Source organism: Schistocerca cancellata, chromosome 4 (assembly GCF_023864275.1).
Source record: "Schistocerca cancellata isolate TAMUIC-IGC-003103 chromosome 4, iqSchCanc2.1, whole genome shotgun sequence".
Classification (NCBI taxonomy): domain Eukaryota; kingdom Metazoa; phylum Arthropoda; class Insecta; order Orthoptera; family Acrididae; genus Schistocerca; species Schistocerca cancellata.
In genome coordinates this window covers 937645245-937665323 of record NC_064629.1, presented here as the reverse complement: position 1 = coordinate 937665323, position 20079 = coordinate 937645245, and the positions used below count along the sequence as shown (strand labels likewise).

Genomic DNA, 20079 nt, shown 5'->3' with positions numbered 1-20079 from the left:
ATGCGAACTACCTAGCAGCAGAGCCTCCTCCTTTCATGTCACAAATTCTACACAGAACAAACTCGTAGAATCTTGAACATTAGATATATAAGGAGCACACCAGAGAAAGTGAAAACAACCCATTCACATTTTTTCAACATCTACAAACAGAAAAACATGACATAAAACCCATAAATGAAGCACTAGAAATCCTCCATATTATGCAAAATGGAGCAATCATGAACATCCTGAAGAAATAGACATATATTCACATGCATACAGCAACCCCACAAATTTACTGAACGAACGAACCGACCTAAAGCACAAAAAGTACATAGAAAACTTTATTCGCATTGTAAAGCAAGAAAATGGGTAATGTAATAAAACAGAGACACTAAATAATACATACTCATAGCAGCAGCGATAGCAACATGAAGAGCATACAAAAGACATAAGATCAAGAAAACTTCACAAATCATAGTCAATAACAAAATTATTATGAAAAAATAAAAATATAACATAAAAATTTCAACTAAAACTAAACCAAACTCCAGGCAAAAACATAATTAGAACCAAACCTATAAAAATAATAAAAAACAACCGAATTTCCACACATCACTTACATATAATGGTAACTATGTAAACAAGTAATATCGCTGATCCACTGTCATCCAAGCTGTCAAGAGAAAAATAGCATACATAAAAACTGACTTAAGTCAGACATACATCTCCAATGTACATGTAAGGAGAAACTAATAATTCTAAAAAGAGACAGGACATGGCAGCAACGATATTACATGTAAGGAAAAATCACCAAACAAATGTATTATAACTTTCCTGATTATAGTTACAGACCATTATATTAGGACCATCACTTACTTATGTATTTACAGAGACCTGATGATGACAATATACCGAAATGGGCTCATTGTGAGTGATTTATAAAATAAAAACCATTTAAAGAGCAGTGTAGCTGGCTGATACTCATAACAACACCAGGAAGTATGTTCTTTTGAAATAAGCACAGCACAATCTTAGAAGCCAATTTGGTAATGTATGTGACAGATCAGTGAATAAACATTTTTGATAATCTTAAAACACCACTGAAAAATCAATACTAGCATCAAACAAAAAATAAAAATAAAATCAAAGTTATATGGATTCCTGTCTGCGAGTGGTATTTCGTATGTCTGTGAGTGGTGTTTTGTAGCATTACAATCCCAGATCTCATATTGCTTGTGCAGCAGATGTTGTCAGAACAACTTACATTTTGAGTGTCTCCTCTGAGCATCATTTTCACATCTATCATGTAATATTTATATGTAAAGGACAGTCAAAGTGGCATTTAAAGGAAAGATGTAGAAAGTCTGTAATCACACACGTAGCATTCCTGTGAGGACCATAAATCAATTAATTACAATTTACAAAAAGGGACATACATAGTCATTTCTTAGTATCCACCACATGGAAGATAAACACTTAACATACGGGATGATTAAAAACGTTTAAAACTGACATGGCACATCCAGCATACAACAAGTATCAGTAATCACATAGGAACTGGGAGTCACAAATGCCACAAGATGATGCTCTGGTCAGGGAGAGGGCACTGCATTTAATTGGGCTGTACATTTTCCCAGACTGACTTGGAGGTTGCACATATTCCTGTGAGAGGTTGTACTGGGCATGATGTATGATGTTCCCATGCCTACTTGTCGTCACATCTGACTTCAGCATGATGGAGCCACTGCGCATTTCAGCAGAAAAATGAGGGCACATCTGTAGGCAACCTTTTCCAGCTGCTGGATTGCTCATGGTGGGCCAGTTGCATGACCACTGTGATCACCTGATCTGTCATCAACTGATTTTTTCTGGTGAGGATGCCTCAAGGGCCTTGTGTACAAAACACCTGTTACACCTCAGGAGAGCCTAGTGGGCAGGATTGTTGCAGTAGCAGGATGTCATTGAGAGGGTGCACTGTTCGATGCAGTGTCGATGTCAGACATGCCTTCATGCATCTGGACAGCACTTTGAGCCTCTCCTGTAGCTGGCATACATTTGTAGCATGTGACGAAATAACTCTAACGCCATTCAGTAGCCCCGGATGGCCTTTACGAAAACTGCTTCCCATGTGATTACTGACCCTTGTTGTATGCCTGAAGTGCCATGTCTGCTTGTAAACATTTTTTTATCATCCTGTATAATACAACAAAAAGTATGCTGCCACACACTTAACTATCATCTGTGAACTGTGGATGTACAGTACTACAAAATATAGTGAAACTTCGGATTCTACAGGATCATAGAAAAAGTGAAGTGCAGACAAGTTTCCGGCTTTGAAGTGGTGACTGTAAAGCATTGTTATTAAAGGGAGATGGATTTATTTGAGAGAAGTGTATGTTGTGGTCAGACTAGAGAGCCATAATATCTTAAATAGTATGCAATTTTATAATGAGGGGAAGGATACAATATCCAGAAATTTAAAAAAAATGTGTTTCTGAAGAGAGACTAGTAGAGAAGTTATTTGTTGCTACCATGACGTAAAATTAGTCTCTACAGTTTGCTGGCAGTCACAGTGTCTCCCGCAACGGCTGATGAATATAGATGATGTGCTAAAGTGTGGCCACAGGAGTTGGAAATAGAGCCTAATCAAATGATTATTTATTCACTGCAAAATTTAGTCAACAGTTGTGATGAGATTCCTTTTAACCAAGGGCATGTTTGGAGAACAGAGTTTGTGAATACTAACCTTTATTCTGTGTGTCTAAGGTGTTTAGCATGTTTCTCCATGACAGGAAAAAAAGCCACATGATCCCTTGTATAGATTTCTCACACCACATTACCTGTTATGTCTTACGAATTACATCTAGCATTATTCATACTATATATTTTTACCTTCTGGTTTCATATATTTTTTGTATTTATGTTGAGAAGTCAGCACACTATTACTTGAACAAGCACTTACTTGAATGAATAGCAACTTCAAACACTTGTCACACTGTTTGTGTGTATCTAATTTACTGTTCTCTTTTCTTATTTGTAGTAAAAATAGCACAAACATTTTCAGTTTGGTAAAGATTAATAGTTGTATACAACAATACCTTTTTGACTTGCATGCTTTTCAGTCTTCTCTACATGATCCCAGCCCAAAGCAGACTTGTCCTGTCTGTCAGTTTCAACTCCAAATTTTCCACCAAAGCCTTTAGCATAATCTGAAACAGTAAATCAATAGTTGCTATTACAGTGATACAAAAATTCTCATGTAACAGCAACCCACCTCCCCCCCCCCCCCCCCTGTACCCCAAAAAAGTCTAGCTGCAGCACCAACTTACCAAGCAAACTGCTCCCTATTTTAGCATTTTACCTGTTACGCCACACACAAATGTGCTATTAATTACTAGATGCCCCTTTAAGAAAGGAATCTGATCCCATAAATCAACCAAGCAAATTGTGAGCCTATATAGTGTGGTTAGTACATATTACTAACCCAAGCAGACGAAATCATGGCAACTGAGTGATCAATGACTATACCAGTTGATAGTGACATGGTATGTATGAAGACAAATGCCTTAGTGTTTGGGACTCCCAATCAGTTAATTTCTTACACTTATTGTGTTGGGACCTTTTCTGGAATTTCCTCTATGCAATAATAGTGCTAACTGTTGACTTGGGCACACATAGGTCCTGCAAAACTCTCAAAGTGCTAGCATCTGTGGGCTCCTACAATAATTTCCCATTCAAAGCAAATCCTAATACAAAACACATCGGTATGATGTCCCACTTGCATGCAGCTGTCTAAATTTGGATGTTTAGTCTGATGTCACACAGAGCACATTCATTCAGTAGCTTGTAGAGATACTTAGAGCTACAAAGTTTTACATGACTTTTGGTGACAAAAATGTCGCTATAGATCCCACTGTTAAAGGCTTGATCTAAGGTAATTTTCAAGGATTTTTCTAGTTATTTATCGAGATCTTCAACTCTCGCAATTATGCATGTTTGTATGTATATGGAAAATCCTCAGTTCACACATTGGAGGAAGGAAAGAGCACATCACCTCCTAAATGACCATGCTTGAATTGTCACTTTAAGAAAGAAGTGTTGTATGGTAAGCTGCGTGCCAAACTGAGATACACCAATCAAATATCCACCCATTCTTGTAAGAAACAAAACACTCATTTGTGATGACAGCTGTCAGAATAAGTGTCAGATTTTTGTCTCCTTTCACTGCTTTTGCCTCTACTGATGCTTTATGCCTGCGAAAAATGCATAACTGCATCTCAGTAAAGATCCCATGTTAAACTGCATGTCCCCTTATTACTGGCAAGGTAAGTCTAATTAACAAATTGGATGAAGACAAGGATATACCATCCTCAACAGGACCATACCCAGTAAACCACTGTTGAGTTCAAACCAATCATTAGGTTGATGGTAGTTTTACTTTTTTCTAACTTTGAATTGCGATATACAATTTATGCATTTAGAGTGGACCAAATACTATAATAATTCTGTGAGATCTCACAGTAATGTATTGTGTTCTTCAGTTCAACGACCAGTTTGGTGCAGCTCACCACACAACAATAAATACACACCGGCAGAAATAGAGAGATTGACAAGTAATGCTATAATCTAGAATTCGCTTCTGGAGGGTCATGATGTCATGGAAAACACAAATGAGATCACAATGAAAGTGTGGGAGAATGAAGTTGTAGTGGAAAACACAATGAGTAGCTTATTACTTCATTACATTCTGATAGCAGATGTAGTGAACACAAGGATGACAGTGATTCACAAGCAGTGTATCTATTGTTTGTGTAGCCTGTTGCACCAAAAACTAAACTGTGTTCTCAACTTCCTGTTTCTTTCTTGTGTATTAGGAATTTTGTTACTTCACATCATTCATAATGTGAGAATAGACACTTACCTTAGTGCTGTTATATGCCTTTGAAAAATTTAATTATGATGCTTACGTATGCATAATAGGTATTACAACTGCTGCTGTTCTGCCACCATCATTAATACCCTCCCCACTACCAATAATTTACAAAAATCTCTTAAGTACATGTTTTGTTTGTTTTGAGGTGCATGCTCAACTACTGATTGCATCAGCATGGGGTGTATGTTTTGTTCGTTTTGAAGTGCATGCACAACTATTGATTGCATCAGCATGTGACGTATTGTCTAGTAGCAGCCAGTAACATTGACCACATCACTGCCGTCCGTCAATCAAAAAATTATTTTATTTGACCTACAAACCCTAATTTTCTTTATTTTTAGCTTTCAATCAGCCAGCTCAGGAAAATTCTTAATGAAAATGGGAAGTTACAAAGGGACACGTGAGGCTGTTTAATAAAATGCACACACTGTGACAGGAAGGATTCTTAAACAATTTTTTATTTAAATTTCTGTCATACTCTACGTGATCAAAAGTATCCAGACACCTGGCTGAAAATGACTTGCAAGTTTGTGGCGCCCTCCATTGGTAATGCTGGAATTCAGTATTGTGTTGGCCCACCCTTAGCCTTGATGACACCTTCCACTCTTGCAGGCATACATTCAATCAGGTGCTGGAAGGTTTCTTGGGGAATGGCAGCCCATTCTTCACGGAGTGCTGCACTGAGGAGAGGTACTGATGTTGGTCAGTGAGGCCTGGCACAAAGTCTTGTTCCAAAACATTCCCGAGGTGTTCTACAGGACTCAGGTCAGGACTCTGCGCAGGGCAATCCATTACAGGGATGTTATTGTCGTGTAATCACTCTGCCAGAGGCCGCGCATTATGAACAGGTGCTCGATCGTGTTGAAAGATTCAATCGCCATTCCCAAATTGCTCTTCAACAGTGGTAAGTAAGAAGGTGCTTAAAACATCAATGTAGGCCTGTGCTGTGATAGTCCCATGCAAAACAACAATGGGTGCAAGCCCCCTCCTTGAAAAACATGACCACACCATAACACCACCGCCTCCGAATTTTACTGTTGGCACTACACACGTTGGCAGATGACTTTTACCGGGCATTCGCCATATCCACACCCTGCCATCAGATTGCCACATTGTGTACTGTGATTCGTCACTCCACACAATGTTTTTCCACTGTTCAATCATCCAATGTTTACGTTCGTTATACCAAGCGAGGCGTCGTTTGGCATTTACTGGCATGATGTGTGGCTTATGAGCAGCCACTTGACCATGAAATCCAAGTTTTCACACCTCCCGCCTGTCATAGTACTTGCAGTGGATCCTGATGCAGTTTGGAATTCCTGTGTGATGGTCTGGGTAGATGTCTGCTTATTACGCATTATGACCCTCTTCAACTGTCGGCGATCTCTGTCAGTCAACAGACGAGGTCAGCCTGTACACTATTGTGCTGTACGTGTCCTTCACATTTCCACTTCAGTATCACATCAGAAACAGTGGACCTAGGGGTGTTTAGGAGTGTGGAAATCTCGTGTGCAGATGTATGACACAAGTAACAACCAATCACCTGTCCATGTTTGAAATCCATGAGTTCTACAGAGCACCCCATTCTGCTCTCTCACAATGTCTAATGACTACTGAGGTTACTGATATGGAGTACCTGGCAGTAAGTGGCAGCACAATGCACCTAATATGAAAAATGTATGTTTTTGTGTTTATCTGGATAGTTTTGATCACATAGTGTAGCTCTGAGTAATTAATACTGCTGACTAGTTTCAAACATAGCTACATTCAAAACTGGTCATCAGTATAAATTACACCTGCTATGACAGAAATTTAAAACAACAGTTCTTGAATCTAAGAGGGTGGTCATCTCCCAACAAAATGTTGGAACTACATAAGAATGATTTCAGTTCTGTGTGTCCTCAATGACAAGATCATTAAAGATTCAGTAGATGCAATAGAGAAAGGGCAACTTCGGAAAACCCTTAATCTGCATGGCTAGGAAAGGGTTTAAATTGCCGTCCCACCAAATGCAGCAAGTCCAGTATCTTAATTACTGTACTACTTGCTCAGTTGCACTCTCTCTGCATAAAAATACATCTACATCCAGGGCTCCAAAATAAATCATGACACTCCCTAGGACAAAATGCTCCACTGTTCATTGTGTCCCATTCCATTGTATTGTTTACATGTTAAACAACTATTACACTTATGTGCATTTTCATGTTTTCACAGTACAATAACTTATAATTAAACTTTGGGAGTGTAGTTGCATAAACTTTATTTCTCCCCATATTCTGGCCATATACGTTTCAGCCATCTTGAGAGACCTGCTTTGTCTTTAAAGTACTATGACATATTCTTCCACTTTGTATAGATGTCTGTTGCACACTACTATTTTATTTTCATCTTACATTCTTATTCATCAACCATTAGCTGAAATAGTGCACATGCAAATTAATGGAACTTTATCAAACATCATAAAAAAATTAAGGAAAAAAGCTGCTGTAACTGATTTGATTACTAAACCAATTGCATAACTGGAATTATGAAAAAGCTATCACATAATCAGGATATAAAGACATATGGGGATGTGTATTAGAACTTGTTTTCCAAATTAACAGTTTCAAATGAAATAAAACATGGCACACACATACTTTAAAGGTGCATCTTAATTCAGGAATAATGCAAGTTTAAGGATTATCATGTGTCTATAATAATTCTTGCCTTTGTGAACGGAATCAAGTTACAAGATAAATTGATAATTTCTGGTGATTGTGTGATAACATTATTTTCAAACTTTTTATCAAAAGTAACACAATAATTTCTGAACACTTTTGTTTTCTCCTTACCTTTCTGTGACTCATGTTTTTCGATCTTTTCTACATAATCCCAACCAACTGCAGACTTATCCTGTCGATCTGCCTGAATTCCAAACTTCCCACCAAATCCAGAACTGTAGTCCCTTTGTGACGCATGTTTTTCAATTTTCTCTTTATATTCCCAACCTTCTGCACTCTGAAAATAAAGCCACATGAATTTTTCCAGACCTAACACTTTTCATTTGTCTACTTTAATTTTGCCCTGTAGTTACATATGCCAAGGAATGAAATAAGAAATAAGAATTATTTTAACAATCTTACATGATGTAAACAAGATTATCAGTCACGGGGTAAAGCGATGCTTTTTTAGAGCATAATATAGTGATTTCAACATTACATACAAGAATGTATATAACAAAAACACAGAGTACTTGGATATATACCTACATGAATCAAGACCACATTTCATCATAGAAAGTGAATTAGGTTGCAAGGAAGAGAAAGTATATAGTACAGGCTAAGAAATTATTAACTCATAAACTTGTACCATAGGAGGACACATAAAGGTGGAGATATAGGCATTCATAGCGGAAATGATACTGCATGTGAAAAAGTCAAATGGATTGGTAATCTGAGTAAAGAAATAGTACTTCAGGATGCATCAAAAAATTTAAAATTAGAGAACAACAGCCTGATTATAGCAGCCCTGTATACATCACCTGGAAGTAGTATTGAAGAACTTTTCAATTGTCTGGAGGATCTGCTGGAGAAGACATAAGTGTATAAAAACATGTGCCGTTTGTTGGAGACATTAACATAGACTCTTTAAATAAAAGCAATAATTATCTGCAATATGTTGACTTACTTCAGTGTTATAACTATTATCACAGAAACTCAGAACATACAAGAACTACAGTACAAACACAGACATGCTGAGACCTGGTACTTAGGGAAAGGCAGGATTCGGTGTGGACGGGGCGCTGTAATCGGTTACTGTTGGTTGCTCAAATTTTTTTTTTATCACGTACACTTTATTTGGAAACAATTGCAACTAAAGTTGAATATAAGGAACAACTATTCAATTTGACTGTTAAGACACAATATCTAATTTAAAAAAAATTAAGCAAGTTGCACTCACGGCTGAAGGCCTTCTTGACTAGAAATTAAAATTATTTGACGGCTGAAGGCCCCAATAATAATAACTCAAAAAACAATTTGACAGCTGAAGGACTGGATAGAAAATACTTAAGAAACAGTTAAACTTCTCCAAGGGATACTAAAATATTTTAAAAAAGACAATAATCAAAAATTCACTATTAAGAGACACTATCTAATTAAAAATTCTTAAGACCAATTGTGTTCACAGCTGAAGGCCTTATCGACAAGAAATTCAAATTATTTGTCGGCTGAAGGCCCAAACAGTAATAATTTAAAATTACCGTATTTAAAAAAATAATCATCACATTCTGACCAAATCAAGAGGGAAGTGGCCCTCAGACAGTGCTCCAAGGATCAACCTGGGAAAGTTGCTCAACTTCGTAAACAATGAGACAGGCAGCCAAGAGTTGTATTCACTTAACCAGATGGCAACTCAAACTAGTGAGAGTTTAAACACTGATCAACACTCTTTCAAAATCTACCTAACTTCTGATAACCAATTCAACGATGGAATAACCCAGGCAAGGCGGAACCAGTGGACAGCACTGCGTCTTCCGAATCCAGTGTTTAGAACACCCAGAAGCAGAAGGAACCACTACAACCAAAGTAATCCAAAAGAAACAAAATATTCGAACCACAATCAAGGAGGCAGTCGAACTACACGCCTTACTGGAGAGCAGTGGCAAGGTGAGGAAAGGTACACTGCCACGAAAATACGCAAACCTCAGGGCAGGTAACTGGGGCGTTAGTGGCCACTAGGCAGAAAAATACCACTGGTTGAGCTTCACCAACAATAACACAAGGAATTCAATGATTATTAATAAGAAGTGGAGGACGGCTGATTAATTTTGCCAACTCCAAACACTACAATCGTTGCTCTTCATCTCAGCGACCCTGCGAGCAGCAACGGCTGAACAAACGGTGTGATCTCAAAATAGTGGAGGTTTCACAACTGGTTTAATGTCACTCAACTCAAACGTCCTGGGTCCGGTGGACAATGAGATTGCAGCCCTAGCAACTACAGCCCCTCGATCCAGCCTGCGTGCTGCCAGCGTTGCCGGACCTCACTGTGCTCCGTCCCAAACGAACTCCTCGACACCCTCCAACCCAGAACACTCTTCACGTCCCTCTGAAGATACTACCACCATAATAGATATCGATAACTGCTGCTGCTGCCACTCGCAGACAGACAATGCTAGAAAACGTGGTGGCACCAGTAAACACAACAAGAAAACGAGACGCCACTATCCCTATTACACGATGCCAACCTACCGACAGCACCAACGCGAGCTGCAACACGGCTCAACCTCGCCCCTCCCCCCTCAAACACCAACCCAGGGGTAATCCAACAAGTGGCCTAACCAAACTTAATTTGATTAAGATGGACCCGGTTTTGCTTACCGGTGCAGTTGTACTTAACCAGAAGATTAACTGGGCCTAAAATATGCATAATAGTACAGGGACCCAGGAAACGACGAGTGAACTTACCAAGGTTCCCAACACGCACCTCCCTCGCTGGATTTTTATTTATTTAGCGTATGGCATTTAGACACAATTGCTGGAAAATTACGGACATACATCTGGTCTCGTGGTTTACCCCTAAAGACTCGATTACGGTTGTAACGGTCAGCTTGTTTGTTGTGGGCCCTGAGAATATTGTGCCTGGCACAATTCCAGTTTTCTTTGGCGATCTGAGGGGTAATATCCACAGGGATTAGATCTTGAATTACCCATAAGTTCAAAAGGAGGGAATTAACAGGATAAGAAATGACAAGGAAACCAGAGTAACCTTCAAAGCCTCATGGCTGGTGGTACTGAAGGCAGAACTAAGCCAAGGGAGACTAGAATCCCACTTACTGGGCATTTTCTGATGGTAGATAATCAGTGCGGATTTGAGATTACGATTGACCCTCTCTGCGAAAGAGCCCTGCAGGTAATACGGAGTGGTAGTCATGTGCTTCACATGGCTTGCAAAACAGAAAGCCTTGAAGGAAGCCGAAAGAAAGGCCAGCGCATTATGACTAACGATTTGCTTAGGGGGTCCAAAAACACTATATACGTTAGCTAAATGGGCAATAGTAGCAGCAGCAGTCACGTTACAACTCTGAAGCAGCCAGGTAAACCTTGAAAATGCGTCAATAATAACCAATATGTACTGATGGCCTCTTTTGGTGTGAGGTAAGGGCTCCACATACACTCCTGGAAACTGAAATAAGAACACCGTGAATTCATTGTCCCAGGAAGGGGAAACTTTATTGGCACATTCCTGGGGTCAGATACATAACATGATCACACTGACAGAACCACAGGCACATAGACACAGGCAACAGAGCATGCACAATGTCGGCACTAGTACAGTGTATATCCACCTTTCGCAGCAATGCAGGCTGCTATTCTCACATGGAGACGATCATAGAGATGCTGGATGTAGTCCTGTGGAACGGCTTGCCATGCCATTTCCACCTGGCGCCTCAGTTGGACCAGCGTTCGTGCTGGACGTGCAGACCGCGTGAGACGAAGCTTCATCCAGTCCCAAACATGCTCAATGAGGGACAGATCCGGAGATCTTGCTGGCCAGGGTAGTTGACTTACACCTTCTAGAGCACGTTGGGTGGCACGGGATACATGCGGACGTGCATTGTCCTGTTGGAACAGCAAGTTCCCTTGCCGGTCTAGGAATGGTAGAACGACGGGTTCGATGACGGTTTGGATGTACCGTGCACTATTCAGTGTCCCCTCGACGATAACCAGTGGTGTACAAGGAGATCGCTCCCCACACCATGATGCCAGGTGTTGGCCCTGTGTGCCTCGGTCGTATGCAGTCCTGATTGTGGCACTCACCTGCACGGCGCCAAACACGCATACGACCATCATTGGCACCAAGGCAGAAGCGACTCTCATCGCTGAAGACGACACGTCTCCATTCGTCCCTCCATTCACGCCTGTCGCGACACCACTGGAGGCGGGCTGCACGATGTTGGGGCGTGAGCGGAAGACGGCCTAACGGTGTGCGGGACCGTAGCCCAGCTTCATGGAGACGGTTGTGAATGGTCCTCGCCGATACCCCAGGAGCAACAGTGTCCCTAATTTGCTGGGAAGTGGCAGTGCGGTCCCCTACGGCACTGCGTAGGATCCTACGGTCTTGGCGTGCATCTGTGCGTCGCTGCGGTCCGGTCCCAGGTCGACGGGCACGTGCACCTTCCGCCGACCACTGGCGACAACATCGATGTACTGTGGAGACCTCACGCCCCATGTGTTGAGCAATTTGGCGGTACGTCCACCCGGCCTCCCGCATGCCCACTATACGCCCTCGCTCAAAGTCCGTCAACTGCACATACGGTTCACGTCCACGCTGTCGCGGCATGCTACCAGTGTTAAAGACTGCGATGGAGCTCCGTATGCCACAGCAAACTGGCTGACACTGACGGCGGCGGTGCACAAATGCTGCGCAGCTAGCACCATTCGACAGCCAACACCGCGGTTCCTCGTGTGTCCGCTGTGCCGTGCGTGTGATCATTGCTTGTACAGCCCTCTCGCAGTGTCCGGAGCAAGTATGGTGGGTCTGACACACCGGTGTCAATGTGTTCTTTTTTCCATTTCCAGGAGTGTAAGTGATATAGAATTTGTCCATGGGACAGGATTCGCACTCAGAACTCAAGAAGCCCTGTTGAAGAGCGGTCTTAGGCTTGGCCACACGACACAACTGACACCGAGAAACCATCTCTCTATTGTCTCAGTCCATAGACGGCCAAGTCAAATGCTTCTTAATTTTCTGCTAGGTCTTACAGGTTCCTAAATGCCTGCTAATCAACGAGTTGTGAAAGTAATGGAAAACGGGGCATAACAGGGTTTCTGGTAGACAGATATTCAACTCCTTGGCATGTCCCACCGTTTTACACAAAATGCCTTTCCTGATGACATATCCATCCAAAGGTTCCCCACTGACAGCCATTCCGTAACCTGTCCCCAAGTGGGGTCCTGATCCTGATGGTCGGTAATGTCACTAAACAAATGAGGAATACTGCCTAACGCAACACAACTAAGATTGCCTTCCTCTGCTTCTTGGACGCACTCACTAGATGGATGTTCAGTGAACATATGGCTGAGGATGTCCGTGAGCACATTCTCAGTCCCCTTAATGTGTTTAACCTCGAATTGAAACGCTGAAATGTGTACTGCCCACCTGGCGATACGGCCAGTTTTACGCTTGCTTGTTGGTTTCTAGCTGAAATACTCTATGCTCGAGATAAAAGCGATACTTCTCCAGCATGAACAAGACGGCCAATGCCTCACATTCATAAACAGAATATTTAACTTCAGCACTGGTTAACCGGCGAGACACGTATGCTAATGGCTGCCTTTGAGCCTCGAACTCCTCTATGAGGATGGCCGAAATTCCCTCATTAGATGCGTTGGTTTGTACAATAATTTTTTTATTAAAATCAGGCACTCTGAGTTTGGGTTGTTTTGGGGGAGCAGACCAGACAGTGACGTCATCGGTCTCATTGGATTAGGGAAGGATGGGGAAGGAAGTCGGCCGTGCCCTTTGAAAGGAACCATCCCGGCATTTGCCTGGAGCGATTTAGGGAAATCACGGAAAACCTAAATCAGGATGGCCGGATGCGGGATTGAGCCGTCGTCCTCCCAAATGCGAGTCCAGTGTGCTAACCACTGCGCCACCTCACTCGGTGGCACTCTGAGAACCAGAGGAATAGCTATAGCTGCCTTAACGTGCTCAAACATAGCCTCTCGGGCAGGTCCCCAGTCAAAATGCACCCCTTTTCGATGCAATTGATTTAAAGGAGCTGCTAACTGAGCAAAATTAGGGACAAAACACCTAAATAATTCGACATGCCTATGAACCTGGCAATCCAACGTTTATCAGCATGCGGCAGGAGAGCTCTCAATGCCTTACTGCTCCTGGTCAATACGAATGCTCTCGCCTGATACTAGGTGACCCAAGAAGGATACCTGCGGCCTGGGTAATGTCACCTTACTGGGTTTAACAGTCAAACTGGACCCCTGCAACCTGGCAAAAAATTGCTGGATATGTTCCAAATGCTCCTGAAACGAACGGCTATAAATCACCAAGTTGTCCAAGTAATTATAAACACAGACTAATTTCAAGTTTCCAAGAATATTATCCAGCAAATGAGTAAGAACAGCTGCGCCAGTAGCCAAATCAAAGGGAACCCTGTTAAACTCAAACAGATTCTAGTCAGTACAAAATGCTGTAAGGTGTTTACATTCTTCAGCTAAGGGAATCTGATAACAGGCTGGATTCACATCGAGCACTGAGAACCAATTAGCACTGGCAAACCAAGTAAAAGAGTTATGAAGATCAGGTAATGGAACTGATTTGAGGACAACTTTGGTGTTCAGGTGCTGATAGTCAACAACAGGGCAAAAATCCCACCCCTGATCCTTAGGAACAAGGAATATGGGAGAAGCATAAGCAGATGTAGAAGGCCTAATAACTCCTTGCTCGAGCATTTTAGAGGTTTTCCCTCTTAGTATCTTCATCTTAGGCGGTGAGAGATGATATGGGGACTGCCTGACAGGAATATGGTCAGATAGACGAATATGGTAGTCAAGAACATTAGTAACCCCCAGTCTACCACAGAGAAGCTCGGGGAACCTCTGCAACAAATCCTCTAGTTCAGAGGTCTGCTGTGAAGATAGATGGATGAGATCAAACTCCTTAACCTTAGCATCAACAGCCAGCACGCTGGTATTTCGATGCACCTTATGCTTAGCACATTCACAGAACCCAAACTCCTGAGCAGAAGCGAACTTAAAGAAGAAGGTGTACTCGGAATAATGCATGACAAGACCAGTTTTACTGATAAAAATCACATCCCAAAATGAAAATGACCAGCAGCTTCTTAACCAAGGCCAAAGACAAGGGCCAGGGGAAATCCCCAATCGAGATACTCCCTTGGACCCAACCATTCAGAGGCAACACCTGCCCATTGGCAACCCGACATCTCTGCACCGAAGAAGGGACCGACAAGTCTCGTAAGATGACCAAATTCAAGAAACCATTCCAAGCACAACAACGAAAAGGAGCTACCAGAATCCAAAAGGGCACAAATAGGTTCACCACCTGCTCGAGAACAAATATAAGGCCAGGGAGGTGATGATGAAGCAATGACATGGGCACACCAAGGTTTAAAGGCTTGATCCCGAGGTCGCTGCCCGGCCCGGCATCATTTATTGGCTCTGGGTGCATGTGGTTGAACGCAAGAAAGAACTAAATGACCTGTCTGACCGCACCTGAAGCAATGCCGTGGTTCCCTTTTAGCAGACTCAGCCAATGTAGATAATCCAGAGTTCTCCTTGATAACGCCCACAGGCTGAACCTTAACTTCATGGCCTGGATCGTCCGCAAGCGGTAACGCAGATATCGCTACAACGGCGGCACTAAGTTCTTCCCAGGTGGAGGGACAACAACAAAAAAACAAAGTGCGACTTATCCACCGCTCGCATTCCCACCAAGATAATAGAAACTAACTCCCATTCTGGCAAGTCAACTAAAAAGGCCAAGCAGGTCGTCTTGACTCTGTCCACATATTCATGTAACTCCTCTTTATCTTGCTGCATCTGCCAAATATAGTGGCACTCGAGCTGTTTACGAACTCCCATGGTCAATCTTTCGTTAATTACAAGCTCCCTCAACCACTGCACGGAAAACCCCTCTGCCATGGCTCTGGATACGAGGGTCCTCAATTTGCCTCCAGCTAACAGATACAATAGCGACAAAACTACTTGATGCGAAATGCCAAAGGCAGCAATGTGTTGCTCACGGCGAACCAACCACCATGATAACCTTTCAATCTGCTCGAGTCGGTGTATAACTAATTCTATGATGTCCCAAAAGAGATGCACCAGAGGATTAGGCAATTTAGCAAACGCTGTGTCTAACCTCTCGGGAGACATAAGTGCATTATTCCCGGACTGGCTTGCGCGCCACCCTGAAGACAGCAAGTCCTGCTCCCCAGTCCTCTCCCCAACAAGCTCTATACATGTAATTTTGAACTGCAATTCATTAATCAAGGACCCCAATTCAGCAGTTGATTAATTATAATGATTCTCTAACTTTAATTTCCTTAAATCCGCTATCTGGTTGGTTAAATGTATTAACTATGCCCACACCCTGTCTGACTGACTGCCACTAGGTTGAGTGCCCTCCAAAAAGCTGATGGTGCCCTCAAGAACCCTAACAGGTGTAAACAAAAACTCAATGGCTGCTTCTGTCTCGCCCACAACATCCGGCATGACATCAACTGGCTGAAGAATGGTAGCACGCAAACGTGCAGCTAAGTCTGGAAAACTACCCTCAATAGGCTGGCGCCTTATCGCCAGCTCATAAACGAGGTAGTCCTTCCTCAACAGGCTGATCCCGGGGCACTGCTTGACCGTCAATAGAATTGGTCACCTGAAACAACAAAATAGCAAAGACAAATATCATCTAACACTGAGAGAGCTACAATTCGAACCAACGGTAACTGTAACGGCAATATTACAATCCTAACCACGCTCCGCTACCACTGAGACCTGGTACTTAGGGAAAGGCAGGATTCGGTGTGGACGAGGCTGTAATCAGTTACTGTTGGTTGCTCAGATTTTTTTTTTTTTTTTTAAAAATCACGTACACTTTATTTGGAGACAATTGCAACTAAACTGGACAATAAGGAACAATCATTCAATTTGACTGTTAAGACACAATGTCTAATTAAAAATAAATTAAGCAAGTTGCACTCACGGCTGAAGGCCTTATTGAGCAGAAATTAAAATTATTTGTTGGCTGAAGGCCCAATAGTAATTACTCAAAAAACAATTTGACAGCTGAAGGCCTGGATAGAAAATACTTAAGAAACAGTTAAACTTCTCCAAGGGATACTAAAATATCTAAAAAAAGACAATCATCAAAAGTTCACTATTAAGAGACAATATCTAATTAAAAATTCTTAAGACCAATTGTGTTCACAGCTGAAGGTCTTATTGACAAGAAATTCAAATTATTTGTCGTCTGAAGGCCCAAACAGTAATAATTCAAAATTACCGTATTTAAAATAACAATCATCACATTCTGACCAAATCAAGAGAGAAGTGGGCCTCAAACATTACTCCAAGGATCAACCTGGGAAAGTTGCTCAACATCGTAAACAATGAGACAGGCAGCCAAGAGTTGTATTCACGTAACCGGATGGAAACTCAAACTAGTGACAGTTTAAACACAGACCAACACTCTTTCAAAATCTACCTAACGTCCGATAACCAATACAACGATGGAATTACACAGGCAAGGCGGAACCGGTGGACAGCACTGCATCTTCCGAATCCGGTGTTTAGAACATCCAGAAGCATAAGGAACCACTGCGATCAAAGTAATCCAAAAGAAACAAAATATTCGAACCACAATCAAGGAGGTTGTCGAACTACACACCTTACCGAAGAGCAGTGGCAAGGCTAGGAAAGGTACACTGCCGCAAAAATACGCAAACCTCCAGGGCAGGTAACTGAGCATTAGCAGCCACTAGGCAGAAAAACACTGCTGGTTGAGCTCCACCCATAATAACACAAGGAATTCAATGATTAATAATAAGAAGTGGAGGACAGCTAATTAATTTCGCCAACTCCAAACACTCCACTCGTCGCTCTTCATCTCAGCGACCCTGCGAGCAGCAACGGCTGAACAAACAGTGTGATCTCAAAATAGTGGAGGTTTCACACCTGGGTTAATGTTCACTCAACTCAAACGTCCTGGGTCCGGTGGACAACGAGATTGCAGCCCTCGCAACTACAGCCCCTCGATCTGGCACGTCTTCGTGCTGCCAGACCTCACTGTGCTCTGTCCCAACCGAACTCCCTGACACCCTCTGACCCAGAAAACACTTCACATCCCTCCAAAAATAATACCACTGTACTATCAATAACTGCTGCTGCCACTCATGGACTGACAACGCTTGCAAACGTAGTGGTGTCAGTAAACACAAGAAGAAAATGAGACATCACTATCCCTATTACACGATGCCAACCTATCACTGGCACCAACGTGAGCTGCAACACGGCTCACATGCATTGATCACATTCACACAAACATAACAAAGGAGAACATAAACATAACCAACATAGAAAATGATATATCTGATCACAGAGCCCTTACTATGGAAATTGATGTAGGGAATGTAGATATAACTATAAGTGATATGTCTATGTATGAAAGAAAATTTAACTATAGTAAACTTAAGAGGGCATTAGGCAATGAAAAATGGGAAGCAATTACAATGCAACAAATGTGGACGATAATGGAAACAATGTCTATAAATTATTCAATAAAACTTTAAATTAAACACGTCCTTAAGCAAAACAAGTAAACAAAGCTATTATTACAAAGCTGAGAATTTACCTCCAGAAATCAGTGACCTGAGAGAGTACATGAAAGACTGTTACATAATCTTTAGAGATACTAAATTACGATACTATTTGACAAAATGTAAACTGCTCAGAAAAAATACAGAGATTCCTTGACTAACCTTATAGCTCAGATACATGCCTATCAAATAAGGAACTCAGCCAATGTTAGTAAAACAGCAATCATTTCAAAATTTCAAGCTAAATGGTGTTGTGGATGGGATGACATTTCACCTGAGCTGCTAAAGGAATGCAGAGGAGAATTAGTGAAGCCTCTAACACACTTAATAAATATATCCCTCTGCCATGGAGAATTCTCTGATCTTTTGAAAATCACTGAAATCCTACCGGTGTACAAAAAGGGAATAAAAGCTGATATGAAAGACTATAGGCCAATATTGTAATATTAAATCAATTTGAGGCATATTTTATGAAACAATCTATTTAGCAATCTACAACACGGTTTTAGAAAAGGAAGATCTACTGTAGTGGGAGTAGTAACCTCTATACACGAAATATTAAACAAGGTAGACGAAGGAGACAAGGCGATATGCACCTTCCTGGATACGAGTACAGCTTTTGGTACTACGAATCATAAAATTCTATGGCATAACTTAGAAGCATTTGGATGAGAGAGGTAGCCTTACAACTCCTTACCTCCTATTTGAAAGACAGGAACCAGTGTGTGAAGCTAACTTATAAAAGGAATTAACAGCTGGTAACAACGAAATCAACCCACAAGATACCTCGATTTGGTGTGACGGAGTAAGTATATTGAGGCCTTTTCTGTTTCTTGTGTACATTAACAATTTAATTGAACCCCACAACTGCAAGGTTGTAAGCTATGCCGATTACACATCTTTTGTCAGCTGGGGCCGTGATATGCAAACTACTACAAACAGTAGTGAAATCAACTGTAATTTTCTGTCAAGTTATCTTATTGCAAATCAGCTACTCATAAATAAAGAGAAGACAGTGACAACACAATTTATGCTTAGCTATAGTCAGAATATAAATAGAACTCTACTTGCAATCCCATTGGTCCTTAGCTACACAAAAACCACAAGTTTTTGGGTATAATTGTTGATGAACACCTGTCATGGAAAGAACATATATACCATATTTGTAAGGAATTCAGTTCAAATACGTATCTACTGAAAAGGGTCTCAGCCTTCCTGGACCAAGGTAGCTTGAGACAAATATATTTTGGAGCGACACATCCACATCTTCAAGATTGTATTGAGACACGGGGAGGGGCACCAGCTGTCTATACATACAGGCTCTTCAGACTAAAAAAAAAAAGACAGTAAGAGTGGTAGCTGAGGTAAACAGGGAAGAGCCTTGTACAGAAATCTGCACAAAATATAAAATACTGACCATATAGTCTACACATATCCCGCAGGTAATAATGTTTGTGAAACAAAATCCAGAATATAATGTAACAAACAATAATGTACATAGGTACGATCCATGGGGAAGGGAAAATTTTCACAGGATTGCAAGTAAAACAAAGGCTGCAGACCATAATCTACATACAATAGGAACCATCTTTTATAACAGATTTCAATCTGACCTCATGACAGCTAATTTAAACACTTCATAGAATGAACTTAAGCTTTTATTAATAGAGAAAAGCTGTTATTCAACAGAAGATTTCAAGTTGAAATAGCCCTTTGTAAAACAGTGTACATGGCATAAGTTTGTTTTTGCAACAAAAAATTATAATATGACCTTCACTATTTATATCAATGTGTGCACTTACGTATGTTAACTAAACCTTTGTATATG

The 20079-nt window shown here is 41.4% G+C and overlaps 1 protein-coding gene across 1 annotated transcript in view; it reads right to left on the bottom strand.

The window, feature by feature from the left end:
* Positions 1–20079, bottom strand: part of LOC126185132 (src substrate cortactin-like) — a 158592-nt gene that overhangs the window by 87776 nt on the left and 50737 nt on the right. The window contains exons 5-6 of the mRNA XM_049927959.1: positions 7747–7912; positions 3081–3191 (exon numbers count right to left, since the gene is read on the bottom strand). Of these exons, the coding sequence (XP_049783916.1) occupies positions 3081–3191; positions 7747–7912 (277 nt within the window). The remainder of the gene's footprint in view (positions 1–3080; positions 3192–7746; positions 7913–20079) is intronic.